This window comes from Somniosus microcephalus, chromosome 14 (genome assembly GCF_052327205.1).
Source record: "Somniosus microcephalus isolate GS21.2 chromosome 14, FLI_Smic_1.0, whole genome shotgun sequence".
Lineage (NCBI taxonomy): Eukaryota > Metazoa > Chordata > Chondrichthyes > Squaliformes > Somniosidae > Somniosus > Somniosus microcephalus.
The window spans coordinates 47,932,741-47,950,414 of NC_141000.1; the positions used below are offsets into that span (position 1 = coordinate 47,932,741).

The 17,674-nt window shown below is 43.4% G+C and overlaps 1 protein-coding gene across 8 annotated transcripts in view; it reads left to right on the top strand.

Moving 5' to 3' along the window:
- dmd (dystrophin) overlaps window positions 1-17,674 on the top strand; it is a 2,562,635-nt gene that overhangs the window by 1,731,484 nt on the left and 813,477 nt on the right. For all 8 annotated transcript variants that reach the window (XM_086007360.1, XM_086007362.1, XM_086007361.1 and 5 more), the window contains one exon: window positions 15,336-15,483. In XM_086007360.1, coding sequence (XP_085863486.1) covers window positions 15,336-15,483 — 148 coding nt within the window. The remainder of the gene's footprint in view (window positions 1-15,335; window positions 15,484-17,674) is intronic.

A 17,674-nucleotide genomic window follows, 5' to 3' on the forward strand; every position in this document is an offset into this window, starting at 1 on the left:
CTCCTCGATTTCAGAATCAAACAGTGCCAGCTTGAGGGCCCGCCTCCTCACCTGGCGATTCACCATTTGAAAGCAGGGAGGCACAAGAGTTGCTTTAGAGTGAGGACAGGGCGGCAGCGAGGGAGGCATGAGTGCTGCTATGCACTGCATTGGTTTGATAGTGGCAAAGGATGCTGGTGTGAGGCGCAAGTGGAAAGAGAGAGGTCAAAAAGGTGATGCCCTTACCATTGGGGCCCAGAACAGGGTCGGCATCTCCACTCGCGACGGGGCCAATCAGCCGGCCTGCCATAATGCGCTCCACGCGCTGCTCCAGGTTGCTGAGCTGCTTGAGGTCAGGACGGCCTCCCCCGGTCTGTCGCTGCTGCCTTCGGTTGTGGGCCAGCTTGCCCTGCAAGAGAAAAGGACGGCCTCTAAGTACAGTGTCAAGCCCTGATCTTGCCTGCACTGCCTCCCATGGTGGGATAGCCCTGACAGTGTGAAGCCCTGATCTTGCCTGCACTGCCTCCCATGGTGGAATAGCCCTGACAGTGTGAAGCCCTAATCTTGCCTGCACTGCCTCCCATGGTGGAATAGCCCTGACAGTGTGAAGCCCTCATCTTGCCTGCACTGCCTCCCATGGTGGAATAGCCCTGACAGTGTGAAGCCCTAATCTTGCCTGCACTGCCTCCCATGGTGGAATAGCCCTGACAGTGTGAAGCCCTAATCTTGCCTGCACTGCCTCCCATGGTGGAATAGCCCTGACAGTGTGAAGCCCTCATCTTGCCTGCACTGCCTCCCATGGTGGAATAGCCCTGACAGTGTGAAGCCCTCATCTTGCCTGCACTGCCTCCCATGGTGGAATAGCCCTGACAGTGTGTAAAGTCCTGAATGTGCAAGTGATTTTCATGACAGTCCCATAGCTGCTGGATGAGGGCTGGGCATTAGGGCTTTCAGGTCCCTTTGGCCATAAAGTGTGGTGCACATGCAGGGATGAGGAGGATACTGGAAAGGGTACTCACCCTGGCAACCAGAGTGAGGTCGTTGAACTTTTTTCTGCATTGCACAGGAGCCCTGCCAACCACGCTGTTGGAGGTCACCCTGTTTGCCACCTCCCTCCAGGCTCTTCGATACTCATTGGGCAGCGGCCTCCTGCCACTATCAGGGAAGAGGACAAGGCGCCTGCGCTCCACTGCGCCAACCAGTACCTTCAGGGCACCCTCGCTGAAGCGCTGCGCTCGCTCCCTGGCCTCCTCCATAGTCGTGAGTGTTGACCTGTTGAAGCAGCTATGTTCAGGCCTTGATTCAGGGCTGCAGTGTGCAGGGCGTGGCAGCCAAACAAATCCACCCTCCCCCATTAAGAGCTGACCGGCGCCAGCATGTCTGCCTTCAATCAGCAACTCGCCGCACCTACGCTGCGCCCGCCCTCGGTGGTAGCGCCCTGGCTCGCCGGCTTAGCGCCTTATGATAGTCGTGCATCGCCTGCTTTAGCGCAGCAGCAACCTCTTGGGGCGATGCAACTGAATATCGGCGAAGGTGGCGCTAAGTTGCGCCGGGCACAAAATTTAGTGAACGCCCGGCTGTAGTGCCCCAAATGTGGCTATACTGAATTTCTAGGCCTTAATGTTTTGAGGAAGGACATGCTTGCTGTGCTCTCAAATTGTTCAAAATTTACCCATGGAGATGTGGAATTCTGCACAAACATGTAAACACTTGTGAGCACGGCTCCCTCTTGGGCACAAGGGTGTGATTCCACCCAGGCAGTATAAATCAGGTGTTGCCAATTGTGAATTTATACTTTATGCAGCCTCAGACTAGTAGTATCATATAACTGCAACCAAAAATAACTCTTAACTGAAATGTTGGTCCTAAAGCAGTGTTTATTCTTATACATTCAATCCTTTATATAGCTGCATTGCACTGAATTGGAATGGTTTTCAGAAGGGGCGAGGAGTTAATTTTAAATGGGAATTGGTCTGATCAGAGTTGGCCCCAAATTAGATCTAAAGCATTCTTGAAATTGCATCTTGGCAAGCTGTATGCTCTGTTCTGACATAGTGCCTCAATACTTCATGGTTGGATGATATTGCAAAAGACGTCCGAAAAGCAAAAAAAGACTGAACTCTTTGAAATTGTATTAATTAGGGCCTGTTTCAAGATTTCTTCAGTAATATTATCTCACTGACAAGCTTGTTCTTTCCTATCTGTTAGAAAGCCTAAAGGATTACATAATGCTGCATAATCAAATGAAATCATAGCTGATTAAAATATGTCAGTGAAAATAATTGTAATAGTGTAAACATCAGAGAAGTGGTGCACTTCTCTCTCCACATCTGATCAGTTATAAATAGCTTTATGTAAAACTTGATGTGTTCTGTACAGAATTGTATAATTCCATCATATCACATCACACTGTGTGATGGGAGAATGTGGAAAGTATCCTGAATTTAATTGCGGTAAAAAAAACAGTGCTGAAAATAGCCTACAGGCAGCACCGCAATCACTGTCACTGCAAAAAGCCCATCTTTCAATGTTATTCTCTGCGAATCTGCAAGAAAACAGGTTCTGTGGACCGTGTTCATTTCTGTGTCAAATTCCAAGGCTGTGATTTTGTGTGATTCTGGTGACTTTCTTCATCAGGAATATATTAGTTCACAACACAGCACAAGTCAGCACAATGCTGTATATACATTCCTAGGTCTCAAAGTTTAAATAAGACTGTAGCATTGAAAACATTGCTTTTTTTAAAAGGAACTATTGGTATGACGTTGGAAAGGTGCCTTAAAAGCATAGTATTATCAAAAAGTGCTCGCCAACCTTTTTGTTTGTTTGTTAAACATTCAGACATACTGGCCTGGACTTTGCAAGGCTTCCCTACTTTTATACTCCATCCCCCATGCAATAAAGGCCAACATTCCATTTGCCTTCCTAATTACTTGCTGTACCTGCGTGCTAACTTTTTGTGTTTCATGTACGAGGACCCCCAGATCCCTCTGTACAACAGCATTATGTAGTCTCCCTCCATTTAAATAATTTTGTTTTATTTTTCCTACCAAAGTGGATGACCTCACATTTTCCCACATTATACTTCATCTGCCAAATTTTTGCCCACTCACTTAACTTATCGAAATCCCTTTGCAGGCTCTTTGTGTCCTCCTCACAACTTGCTTTCCCACCTATCTTTGTATCATCAGCAAATTTGGCTACAGTACACACGAACCCTTCATGCAAGTCATTAATATAGATTGTAAATATTTGAGGTCCCAGCACTGATCCCTGTGGCACCCCACTAATTACAGTTTGCCACCTGAAAATGACCCATTTATCCCGACTCTTTGTTTTCTGTTAGTTAGCCAATCCTCTATCCATGCTAATATATTACCCCCAACCCCGTGAGCTCTTATCTTGTGTAGTAACCTTTTATGTGGCACATTATCGAATGCCTTCTGGAAATCCAAATACACTACATCTACAGGTTCCCCTTTATCCACGCTGCTTGTTACATCCTCAAAGAACGCTAGTAAATTTGTCAAACACGATTTCCCTTTCATAAAACCATGTTGACTCTGCTATTACTTCCTTAATAATGGATTCCAGCATTTTCCTGCTTTTTGCCTCCCTCCTTTCTTGAATAGGGGCGTTACATTTGCGGTTTTCCAATCTGCTGGGACCTCTCCAGAATCCAGGAAATTTTGGTAGATTATAACCAACGCATCCACTATCTCTGGAGCCACTTTTAAGACCCTAGGATGTAGGCCATTAGGTCCAGGGGACTTGTCAGCCTTTAGTCCCATTAGTTTGTCTTGTACTTTTTGTCTAGTGATAGCCATTGTTTTAAGTTCCTCCCTCCCTATAGCCCCTTGATTATCAATTATTATTGGGATACTTTTATTTGTTCAAAATCTCTGCCATTTCTCTGTTTCCCATTATTAATTACCCAGTCCCATCCTCTAGGGGACCAACGTTTACTTTAGCTACCCTCTTCCTTTTTATATGCCTGTAGAAGCTCTTACTGTCTGTTTTTATATTTTTTGCTAGTTTACTTTCATAATCTATCTTCTCCCTCTTTATTATTTTTTTAGTCACCCTTTGCTGGTTTCTAAAACTTTCCCAATCCTCTGGCCTACCACTAATCTTCGCAACATTGTATGCCTTTTCTTTCAATTTAATACCATCCTTAAATTCCTTAGTTAGCCACGGATGGTTCATCCTTCTCATAGTCTTTCTTTCTCACTGGAATAAACCTTTGCTGAGAGTTATGAAATATCTCCTTATCTACCGTCTTCCCCTTTAATCTATTTTCCCAGTCTACTTTAGCCACCTCTGTTTTCATACCTTTGTAATTGCCTTTATTTAAGTTTAGGACACTCGTTTCAGACCCAAGTTTCTCACCCTCAAACTGAATTTGAAATTCTATCATGCTATGATCACTCTTCCCTAGAGGATCCTTTACTATGAGATCATTAATTAATCCTGTCTCATTACACATTACCAGATCTAAAATAGCCTTCTCCCTGGTTGATTCCACAATGTATTCGAAGAAACCATCCCAAATGCATTCTATGAACTCGTCCTTAAGGCTACCCTTGCCAATTTGATTTGTCTAATCTATATGAAGATTAAAATCGCCCATGATTATTGCAGTACCTGTCTTACAAACCCCTATTATTTCTTGATTTTATACTCTGTCGTACAGAGTAGCTACTGTTAGGGGCCCTATAGACTACTACCACCAGTGACTTCTTTCCCTTACTATTTCTTATGTCCACCCAAACTGATTCTACATCCTGATCTTCTGAGCCAATATCATTTCTCACCACTGCACTGATCTCATCCTTTATCAACAGAGCTACCCCACCTCCTTTTCCTTTCTACCTATCCTTCCAAAATGTCAAATACCCCTGAATATTGAGTTCCCAGCCTTGGTCACCTTGCAACCACTTCTTCTTAGGCAGTCCCTCGGAACCGAGGATGACTTGCTTCCACACTAAAAATGAGTTCTCAGGTGACTGATGAGTCCAACGCGGGACCTACAATCTCTGTCACAGGTGGGGCAGACGGTGGTTGAAGGGGCGGGTGGGTGGGGTGCTTGGGTTGACGTGCACTCCTTCCGTTGTTTACGCTTGGCTTCCGCTTGCTCCCAGCGAAAAGACTCGAGGTGTTCGGCGCCTTCCCGGATGCTTCTCCTCCATTTTGTGCGGTCTTGGGCCAGGGATTCCCAGGTGTTGGTGGGGATGTTGCACTTTTTCAAGGAGGCTTTGAGGGTGTCCTTGAACCACTTCCTCTGCCCACCTGGGGCTCTCTTGCCGTGTCGGAGCTCCGAGTAGAGCGCTTGTTTTGGGAGTCTCGTATCGGGCATGCAGACGATGTGACCCGTCCATTGGAGCTGATCGAGCGTGGTCAAAGCTTCAATGCTGGGGATGTTGGCCTGAGTGAGAACACTGACACTGGTGCGCCTATCCTGCCAATAAATTTAGCAGGATCTTGCGGCGGCAGCGTTGGTGGTACCTCTCCAGTGCTTTGAGGTGCATGGTCCATGTCTCTGAGGCATACTGGAGGGCGGGTATCACAGCTGCTCTGTAGACCATGAACTTGGTGCTGGGTTTGAGGTCCTGGTCTTCAAACACTCTCTTCCTCAGGCGACCGAAGGCTGCACTGGCACACTGAAGGCGGTGTTGGACTTCGTTATCGACGTCTGCCCTTGTTGACGTGAATTGGGTCTGTGGTGGATCCGTTGGTCAGGATCATGGCTTACATGTCATCGTGAAGCAGGCGGAGGATGGTGACAAACTTTTGAGGGCAGCTGAATTTGAGGAGGACACTCCATAATCCCTCACAGTTAACGGTGTCGAATGCCTTTGTGAGGTCAAAGAAGGCCATGTACAGCGGTTGGTGCTGTTCCCTGCATTTCCCTTGTCGTTGACGCGCGGTGAAGATCATGTCCATTGTGCCCCTTAGTGGGCGGAATCCGCATGGTGACGCTAGGAGGAGCTCTTCAGCCACTGGGAGAAGGCAATTGAGGAGGATTCTTGTGATGACTTTCCCTTGCAACCACATTTCTGTAATGGCTATCAGATCATACCCATTGATTTCTATTTGTGCCGTCAACTCATCTATCTTGTTATGAATGCTGCGTGCATTCAGATAAAGAGCTTTAAATTTTTTCTTTATATGATTTTTACCTACTCTCAAACTATTTGCTGGTGTACACTTATGTTCGTACGTTCTGTCACATTCTGGTTATCATTACCCGTATTGCTACCCTGCACTATTGCCATATCACGTGGAGTGAATCGAATTGGCTGAAGACTAGCTTCTGTGATGGTGGGGACCTCAGGAGTAGGCCGATATTGATCATCCACTCGGCACTTCTGGCTGAAGATGGTTGCAAACGCTTCTGCCTTGTCTTTTGCACTATCGTGCTGGGCTCCACCATCATTGAGGATGGGGATATTCATGGAGGCTCCTCCTCCCGTTAGTTGTTTAATGGTCCACCACCATTCACGACTGGATGTGGCAGAACTGCATAGCTTTGATCTGACCCGTTGATTGTGGGATCGCTTAGTCCTGTCTATAGCATGCTGCTTCCGCTTTTTAGCATGCATGTAGTCCTGTGCTGCAGCTTCCCCAGGTTGGCACCTCATATTTAGGTACTCCTGGTGCTGTTCCTGACATGCTCTTCTGCACTAGTAATTGAACCAGGGTTGGTCTCCTGACTTGATGGTAATGGTAGAGTGAGGGATATGCCGGGCCAAGAGATTACAGATTGTGGTGGAATACAATTCTACTGCTGTTGATGGACCACAGCGCCTCATTGATGCCCAGTTTTGAGCTGATAGATTTGTTCTGAATCTAGCCCATTTAGCATGGTGGTAGTGCCACACAACACGATGGAGGGTGTCCTCAATGTGAAGACGGGACTTCGTCTCCACAATGACTGACTGTACAGTGGTCACTTCTACCAATACTGTCATGGACAGATGCATCTGCGACAGGTAGATTGGTGAGGATGAGGTCAAGTAGATTTTTCCCTCGTGTTGGTTCTCTCACCACCTGTCGCAGGCCCAGACTGGCAGCTATGTCCTTCAGGACTCGGCCAGCTTGGTCAGTAGTAGTGCTACCGAGCCACTCTTGGTGATGGATATTGAAGTCCCCCACCCAGAGTATATTCTGTGCCCTTTCTACTCTCAGTGCTTCTTCCAAGTGGTGTTCAACATGGATTCATCAGCTGAGGGAGGGCGGTAGATGGTAATCAGCAGGAGGTTTCAAATCAAATCAAATCAAATCAAATCAACTTTTATTGTCATTGTTAGTGCACAAGTGCAGTACAACGAAATGTAGGCTTGCGGCTCCCGAGAGTGTACATTTAGATTAAGACATTTAAACATTCAACATACATTTGGCTTGTAATACATTAACATAAACATAACCATAATAAAGTGCATTGGCAGATGTGCAGGCTTTAGAGTTTATTTGTGGAGTTCAGTAGGATGACAGCCCTGGGAAAGAAGCTGTTCCTAAATCTGGTCGTACGGGTGCGAATGCATCTGTATCGTCTCCCAGATGGCAGGAGGGCGAACAGACTGTGGCTGGGGTGGGTAGGGTCTTTGATGATGGACCGTGACCTCCGTAAACAGCGTTTCTGGTATATGTGCTCTATGGTCGGTAGCCGGGTGCCGGTAATGCGTTGGGCAGTTTTGACTACCTGCTGCAGGGCTTTCCGGTCATAGAAGCTACAGCTGCCATACCATACTGTGATACAGTTTGTCAGGATGCTCTCTATTGTGCAGCGGTAAAAGTTAGAGAGGATCAGGGGTGACAGGTTACATCCCTTCAGCCTCCTTAGGAAATATAGGTGCTGCTGGGCCTTCTTCACCAGAGAGGAGGTATTGAGGGACCAGGAGAGGTCTTCCGTGATGTGGACTCCTTGCCCATGCTTGATCTGAAGCCATGAGACTTCATTGGGTCTGGATTCAATGTTGAGGACTCCCAGGGCCACTCCTTCCCGACTGTATACCACTGTCCCGCCACCCCTAGTGGGTCTGTCCTGCCGGTGGGACAGGACATACCCAGGGATGGTGATGGAGGAGTTTGGGACATTGGCTGAAAGGTATGATTCTGTGAGTATGACTATATCAGGCTGTTGCTTGACTAGTCTGTGGGACAGCTCTCGCAATTTTGGCACAAGTCCCCAGATGTTGGTGAGGAGGACTTTGCAGGGTCGACTAGGCTGTTGCCATGTCCGTAGCCGGTGCTATGAATTTGGCATTGAATTAGCTACTCTCACTTGCACTTCCTGCTTCAGACTCTGCATATATCAGTAAGAATTCTTCAATCTGATTGGTTAAGAAAACATATTGTTGCTTGCCCTCTTCACAGGTCCCAGATTCTTTGCCGAGGGCGTCGGGCTGTTTTTCCTTCCTAATAACCGCAAGTTCCAGTGCAAAAGCCCACAGAAAGTCTGTGGGCAAGTGTAAATGTAATGAACGGAGTGCCGTTCATTCACCGCTGACTGCAATATCCGGGCAAATACCACATTCACATTAAAACTGCAGTTGCATTGTAAAAAACTCATCGGGTTGATTGTGGTCAGTACCCTAGTGGTGAAATGGGCAACAACCTATTTACTATTCCTCTGTCTAGAGATAATATAAAGAAATTCTAAAATCATCATATGGGAAAATAGATAATGATAATTAAGAAGGGGAAAGTAGAGTATGAGAGTAAGCTTGCAGGGAACATAAAAACTGACTGTAAAAGCTTTTATAGGTATGTGAGGAGAAAATGATTGGTGAAGTCAAGCGTAGGTCCCTTGCAGTCAGAATCAGGGGAATTTATAATGGGGAACAAAGAAATGGCTGACCAATTAAATACATATTTTGGTTCTGTCTTCACAAAGGAGGACACAAATAACCTCCCAGAGATGTCGGGGAACATAGGGTCTGATGACAGGGAGGAACTGAAAGAAATCAGTATTTGTAGGGAAATGGTGTTAGGGAAATTGACGGGATTGAAGGCCGATAAATCCTCAGGGCCTGATAATCTACATCCTAGGGAACTTAAGGAAGTGGCCCTAGAAATAGTAGATGCATTGCTGATCATCTTCCAACATTCGACAGAATCTGGAACAGTACCCATGGATTGGAGGGTAGCTAATGTTACCCCACTATTCAAAAAAGGTGGTAGAGAGAAAACGGGGAATTACAGACCGGTAAGCCTGACATCGGTAGTGGGGAAAATGCTAGAGTCCATTATAAAAGATGTAATAGCAGAGCACTTGGAAAACAGTGACAGGATCGGACAAAGTCAACATGGATTTACAAAAGGTAAATCGTGCTTGACTAATCTACTGGAATTTTTTGAGGATGTAACTGGTAAAATAGATAAGGGAGAACCAGTGGATGTGGTGTATTTGGACTTTCAGAAGGCTTTTGATAAGGCCCCGCATAAGAGATTAGTGTGTAAAGTTAAGGCACATGGGATTGGGGGCAAGGTATTGACTTGGATCGAGAACTGGTTGGCAGACAAAGCAAAGAGTTGGAATAAACGGGTCTTTTTCCGAGTGGCAGGCAGTGACTAGTGGGGTACCGCAGGGATCGGTCCTTGGACCCCAGCTATTCACAATATATATTAATGATCTAGACGAGGGAACTAGATGTAATATCTCCAAGTTTGCAGACGACACAAAGCTGGGTGGGCGTGTGTACTGTGAGGAGGATGCCGAGAAACTCCAGTATGATTTGGACAGGTTGGGTGATTGGGCAGAAGCATGGCAGATGCAATATAACGTGGATAAATGCGAGTTTATCCACTTTGGTGTCAAAAGCAGGAAGGCAGACTATTATCTGAATGGCAATAGATTGGGAGAAGGGGAAGTGCAACGAGACCTGGGTGTCCTTGTGCACCAGTCGCTGAAGGTAAGCATGCAGGTGCAGCAGGTGGTTAAGAAGGCAAATGGTATGTTGTCCTTCGTAGCGAGAGGGTTTGAGTACAGGAACAAAGAAGTCTTGCTGCAGTTGTACAGGGCCTTGGTGAGACCACATCTTGAGTATTGTGTGCAGTTTTGGTTGCCGTATCTGAGGAAGGATGTTGTTACCATTGAGGGAGTGCAGCGAAGATTCACCAGGCTGATACCTGGGATGGCAGGAATGATGTATGAGGAGAGATTGGGTCGATTGGGCTTATACTCGTTGGAGTTTAGAAGAATGAGAGGGGATCTCATTGAAACTTACAAAATTCTGACAGGACTGGACAGACTAGATGCAGGAAGGATGTTCCTGATGGTCGGGGAGTCCAGAGCCAGGGGTCACAGTCCAAGGATAAGGGGTAAGCCATTTAGGACAGAGATGAGGAGGAACTTCTTCATCCAGAGAGTGGTGAACCTGTGGAATTCTCTACCACAGAAGGCAGTAGAGGCCAATTCATTAAATATATTCAAGAAGGAGTTGGATATATTTCTTAAGGCTAAAGGGATCAAGGGATATGGGGAGAAAGCAGGGACAGGGTACTGAATTTGGATGATCAGCCATGATCTCATTGAATGGCGGAGCAGGCTCGAGGGGCCGAATGGCCTACTCCTGCTCCTATCTTCTATGTTAACTGATAAATTATGTGTTGGTATTGGTGAAAGGAAAAATCATTCATCCTTTCTGTACAGGGTACTTTGCAAACTGATCTATAACATGTAAGTAAATTAAATTTGCACTTAAGGGCCATGTCTACCCCAAACCGTAGGTTTTATTTCTCTGTTTTGATTCAGGGGACATACTGTTGATTCAGTTTTGTACACTTTGAACCTCATAGGCATCATTAATATCATAATGGTTTTTGATACCCAGTATCAACAGTCAGCACTCAGCTATAGCTATGTTAAACCAAGGCCTGATCTGCCATTATGAATATTAAAGATTGCATTGCTCCCTTAAACACCACCAGCAAATAAAAATGAATTGGTCACTCATCATACTAGTGGTATCTTGCTGCTGTGTTTTGCTTGCATAAGAACAGTGACTGTACTTTAAAATAATTCAATGTATCTGAAGTGCTTTGAGATCTTTCTGAAAGACATGATAGTGCCATGCAAGTCCTTTCGTTTCTCAATAAAAAAAAAAAAATTATAACTGTGGCTTTTACCATCAAACTATTTAATTTGATATTCCCTTAAAAGTTCCCAATAACTGGGAAAGCCTGTCTTTATGTAGCCAACATAAAATATCTCATGTTAATGAGTGTATTGATGTGCCACCAATCCGACGAGAATAAAGGAAGGAACAATTAGCATTGGTTTGAATGTTTTCTTCCATAAAACTGCACGAAAATAAATTATAAATCCAAATGCTGCTGGTTCCCCTGGGAACGGGTACTGGAATCCAGTGCTCTGATTGGGTTCCAACCATCTTTTAAAACTTGATTTGGATATTTGAGCATGAATCAGAGTACCCTCATGAGTTGGGCTATGTTGGTATTTCACATCTTTGGTAAAACTGAAGGAATTTTGAGCACAAATGTATAGCCAGTTTCTTTGTCACTGAATCATGGGCCAGATTTTCCAATCGGAGATTTCCTGCGGGTGGATGCCTCCGATCTGGAAAAATCTATGCACTTACCTGAGGGCTCCCGAGGTTCCGAGACTTCCGCTCCTGGGCCTCCTGGTCCGCGCCCGCAGAGGCCCAGGTATCCCAGGGGCGCAGGCGGTTCGCAAGCGTCACTGGGATCACGTAGGCCATGGGGAACTAATCAAAGAAGGGAATCCCCCTTCACACTTTTGACAGGTCTCTACGTACGGATCTGTCAAAAGTATGAATGGGGATCACTTAAAAAAGTTAAACATTAAATACATTTTTTTTAAATCACGTATTTAAAATTAGTTAAAATTACATTAAATTAAATATTTTAAACAAATTAAATTTTTTGTAAAAAATTATTCAAGTTTTTTACGGGGCTAAAAATAAACTTTAAAGTATTTTTAAATTATAAATGAGTGTACAAAAATAACATATTTTTTAATTTTTTTAAACTCTTATGCTGGTCAAAGCAGGCCTTACACATGCTTTCACCAGGTGTAAGATTTTTTTAAGTTTTCAGCGGGCTGAGGTTGTGCAGAAAGCGGAACTCTCCACCCACAGAGGCTCATCTCCTGGGCAGGTGAATCTGTCAATAGAATTCTTGACAGATCGCAAGTGCTGGGTTTTAGCGCATGCATTTCACATGCTTGAAACCGGCACTTGAGAGGCCCCTACAGGTGTGTACACGCCTCGTACGCACCCGTGGGGGTCAGAAAATCTGGCCCATTGGTTTCTCAACCCTTTGAAGGCTTGAATAGCAATAAGGTACTCGAGCAGATACTTTAGTGGGGAAATTGATTTTGGTCTGTTACTTATAAAAATATCTTCATGCATGCACAGAATGGACAAAAACCAGAAATGTGCCACTAAATATATGGTAGCAATTCCTTAAAGTGACCGGCACATCTGAATGTGCATTTGGTCAAAAGTAAAATTTTTCTTATGAACTTGAAAATAGCCTGTTACATTGAAAGTCTTTGAAGTAGTATGAAGTGAAAACCACGTCTCTCATCTGGTTTATTATGTAATTTGATCTCCCTAAGGTAGTTCTACCCGGTAAGTATTTTCAGATGTTCATTTTCTCCATTTAACTTTTCACATTTCTGGTGAAGTTTTGTGTTTGTAGGTGGTGGGAAGGAGATGTCAGTGCTGATGAATAAAAGGTTCACTTTTGAAACGAAATAGCAACAGTCCGCACTCAGCTATAGCATGAGCTTGTAGGAATGGAGGTTCCTAACTAAATAATTCAGCTCAACTCGATGGATTAAAAGACTGGAATTTAATAACAACGAAGTTTGCTGGATGTTACAAGGAGGAAATCAAAACACGTTCGTTCAAGATGCCAGGTAGTCGAAGACTGCTGGAAAGTTCTCTAAGCTGACGTCATGACGTCCCCACGTTCTTCGTGCCACTGGCGGTCACGTGATCGGCGTCATGACGTCATCATGCAGGATAAAGGCAAACACACACTGTAAAGGTAACAATCAGTTTAAAGGTGCAGTCCCCGGCTGCACTATAATACAATTAAGGGGATTATACTAAAGTACACTGAGTCTCTTGTGGCTCCTCCACAAGCTAATTGTAACGTGGGGCTTCCTGTGTGCTGCCTTAATAACGTGCCTTGTTGGTGTGAAGTAATTTTGCTTCACACCGATGCTTACAGGTATAATGTAAATACAGCCCTAATCTGGATAAAGCTCTGACCTGACATCAGATAGCAGAGTGAGAATCCTTGCAGGGCCTTGGCACCTGATTTACACTACGCACGTTTAGTGTTACTGCAAAGTCGAAACTTCTTTGCACCGATGGTAAACTTGTAGGACAGGTTTACTGCTTCTGTGCTTGCCGGCCCACGATTTACATTCACTAAAGTCATGGGCTGGTGCAGAAGCACAAAACCCTGGCAGTAGTGCAAATGCACTCTAATGTTATCCTCAGGAGAGTTGCTAATTTGCCATTAAATTGTGCTGTGGACCTGTACCCATTGGGAAGTAATTTGAGACTATCCAGAATCCTTTCATGTCAAACCACAACAATCAGTGATGTGCAGACTTTGATCCCAGCAGTCTACGCCAGATTCAAAGGCAACAACAACTTGCATTTATATCATCACTTTGATCTAAGAAATAGCCCACGGTGCTTCATAAATAATCTTCAAGATAATGAACTTGGAGTTGGAAGGGAGCAATTAGGAGGGGTGACTGAAAACTTGGTCAAGGAGATGGATCTTGAGAGAGAGGTGCACTGGGATGAAAATAAGAAGATGCAGAAACACAGCTCACTTTCCCCTTCCAAAATTTATAAATCCACCACTGCAAACAAAATGCACTTTTAAGTTCTTCATTTTTTTCTTCTGTTTAGTAAAACAGATGGCATATTGGGTATAACTGCAGTATAAGTCATGACAAGTTCATTTCCAGTTCACTCCCATAGAAAGTACTTTTTCATGTGTCAGTCATGAAGTAATTGGACTTCACAGAAAAAGAAACAGAATTGCAGAATGTGATCCCAAAACAGTAATAAAGACTGAAATCCATTGTAATAAAATTGATTATAACTAATTCAGTTGCCTTTAAGAAGTGGCCTTGGTCATAGGCCTTTGTTCAGCGCTGAATTTTCAACTGTACATTATTTTTTGAGTTGTCAGCTTTTGTTTGAAGCTGCATCAGTATTTTTGGAAGCTATCAGCTCTTCCGAATTCTGTAGGTTGGCATGTGTACTGCAGGCCCACCAGAGGCTATGAAACAACAGGCCAGGAGAAGATGGGAAGAGGAAAAAGCAAGATCTGTCTCAGCACCTGACGACACTGGTGTATACATCATGGAAATTGTGCTGAGGGTGCATCCCAAGAGTCTGTAAGAAATTTAAAACATGGGTTTTGGATAAATTAGTGTGATCTTATTGGAAGTAGTGGTCTGGCTAGGAACTGATGCAGTTCATCAAAACAAGGCTGGCAAATTTAGTATCAGAGTGTTTCGATTTAACCTTTTAACAAAGAAATTATGAAGGCAATTTTATTATCATAATTCTACTGTATTACTAAAAATTGGAAATAACTGAACATATAAACATATCATCATTGATTTGCTATGTAAGACTGAATGATCTACTCTTGGGAACTTGATGAGATGTCAGTCCTCATCTATAACATTCATCAGTCTTAGCCACAGTATGATAAACAAATGGCATTACTAGTATTACAATGTATTACAAGTTACAACTGTTCAATTCTATTTCCATTACTAATCCATATACAAGCCCAAAATCCATGAGGGTTTTTTTTTGTACATCTTATTAACCAAGTATTTGTTATTTATACTATTTTGTATCTGTCATATACTTTTCTGTGAGTGGATTACACAGGTGAACAGACAATTTGTAATGAGAGAATATAGATGTGCAATGCAGTGGTACAAAGTATAGGTTAATGCTGGGCCAATATCTGACATCAAAAAATGCAAGGTCAACCAGATTTAGTATGCTGTATCTATTAATGTGATATAACCCCTTCCTGATGAACATGACACATGAACATGACACAGTGCGGAAGCATTGCAGTAAATTCTGCCAACAGTAGCCCGAATAAGCACAGTTGTATAAATACTTTTTGCTCTGCGATTACTCCTCAATGTTTAGCAAAGGCCCATGATTGTTGCTTGTCTGATTTTATAAAAAATATAGTAAATTTTCCAACAGTACAAATAGAGACTGAAGGACTGATTGTGGAAATACAATTGCAGACAGTCGTAATTCCCAAATACGATGCAGTAATCTTCATTATTCTACCCATGACAGGTTAGAGGAGGAGAAGAATATTCTTTCAAAATTACAGGAAGACTTGAATGAATATATCTGCTGGCTAGAAGAAGCAGAGAGCATTGTGGGAGTAGAACTTGACCCTGGTAATGAGCAGCAGCTGAAAGATTCACTGGAGAGTGTCAAGGTAACAGCCCAGCATTGCTGAAAGGATGCTATCTCCCCCTGTCGTATCAAATTAGTTCTCATTTCTTTACATCAATTTACCATAAATGTATGTGCAAATGCATACTTAGAAAGTCCCTTTGAAAAGCACTGTGCACATTTTAAAGGTTTTTAAAATTATACACTATTAAGAATAAAATTATAAAATCAATAAAATTCCCTGCAATGGTTTAGTGGGTTATAGAGCGGTGGTACTCAGCAATGTGGTACTGAACTGCACCATCCAAGAAGGACCCAAACTTGATCGCAGGCCTATGCTGCTATCGGATCTGAGCTTGGGTAGCAGCAGGACAAATGCCCTTGTCTGTAGGGATTTAGGGATGCTGTTCCTGATCACGATCCAGTGATCCCCAGCTAGAAAGCTCATGTATGTAAGCACCGGATGAGGCCACAATCAGGCTCAGCTGTGGTGCCCTATGGTTAAATCGTTTCCTACACTCACTGTTTGTATCTCCACACATGAAGTCTGAGCAGTTGGACAAGGTACTGGAAGACCACTACTGTCTGTGCAACCATAAACAGCATGAGGAGGGGTAATGAGGGAAAATTGGATAGCAACACAAAACAAAACAGTAGCAAAATGGTAATATTTTTACATCTTTTTGAATATTGTTTCCACATTTAAAGGTATGTGGCTAATTCAGAAACCTTTTTAAAAATCTGGCAGCATTTAATTTTATTAATTTCTTTGATTCAGCTTAATGCATTCAAATATGTAGGGAATCAGTTTTACACATGTTTCGATATAAAGCTAACCGACATTGAAAGCTGGAAAGGGCACAGAATACTCAAAGTCTGTTGTGGTTTGCCAGTCCCTTTAGGGTAGCTGTCTTTTTTAATACAAAAGAAAGGAAACTTATCAAATTAAATCATAATATTATTTACATCATCCACAATGCACTCCAGTCACTCTGATGCCCACCGGTCGCGGAAGGCCTTAAGCGTACCGGCGGACATCCCGTGCTCCTTCTCCAGGGCCACCCTGGTGCGGAAGAGTTTCAGACATACCCACACATTCAAAGGTAAATTATTTACTATGGGAATTAGCCTTAGAACGTGTTAAATTTGCATTTTTATTACTTAATTAAATGCAAACAATTTTACTAAGAACACCACATCACTAAACTGATTGTAAGTTGCCGGTCTGGAGTAATAAAACATCCATTTGGGGTTCTACAATCTCACATCCAAGACATTTACGCTGCAGTACCTACTGTGCATGTTTTAAAAAAGAGATTTTTAATGATCTCTTTACCAAAAAATAGTTTATATCTTTGATGTGGCACAAAGTATTCAAAAATCAAAATGCAACTACTTCAGTTTGCTGCAAGTGTGATCTTGTTTTCACGATTACATTTTTGTAGTATTAGGCATTTGTTATGTTTCTTGTACCACACATATGTTACATTGACTAAATCCAATTGAGATGTTTAGTATGAGTACAAGAACACAACAAAATATAGAACAAGAGAAGGCCTCATGGCCCATTAAAGCAGTTCCTTTCAGCAAACCACATACAACTTAAACTATCAAAAGCCCTTCCCAATTTACTTAATCTGAGAAAAGTGAACCGTCACAGGTAAAACTTCCAGAAAGATAACACAATGAAATTTCTCTTTAACCCCTGATAGCAATAAAGTACAAACTCCAGGACATCAATCTAACATGATAATTAATATTATTCAACCGTGATTAGTCATGTTCCAATGGCGACTTTACTATGGTCGCAACATACCTGGTGTATTGAGGAAGGGGGACATTTTCTTTAAAAGTAGTATTGCCCCAGAAATGGGTTGGAGCGGGACTTCAACCCACTGTTCCAACCCCACTGCGACCCGACCCATTTTCCTGGGTAAGGGTCAATTATAGGGTACTCCCAGCAGCATCTATGTTCTTCAGAGGGAAGCTATCACAGCCAGGGGGGAAATATCCTGATGATTCTGCAGGGCATTGGCTATAGCATCAGAAATGGGTAAGGCTAGATTTAAAAGGGGCAGTGCATGTTGATATGTTGTTAGCTCTGATGTATCCAGTAGCAGAAAAGAAAAGGGGTTTGGAAATGGAGAGGTGACCAGATCACATACCTTTCATCCATTGAAATGATTGCTGCTGGCACTATGGTCCCTCAACTGCTTCCTATTCTTCTAGCCTTC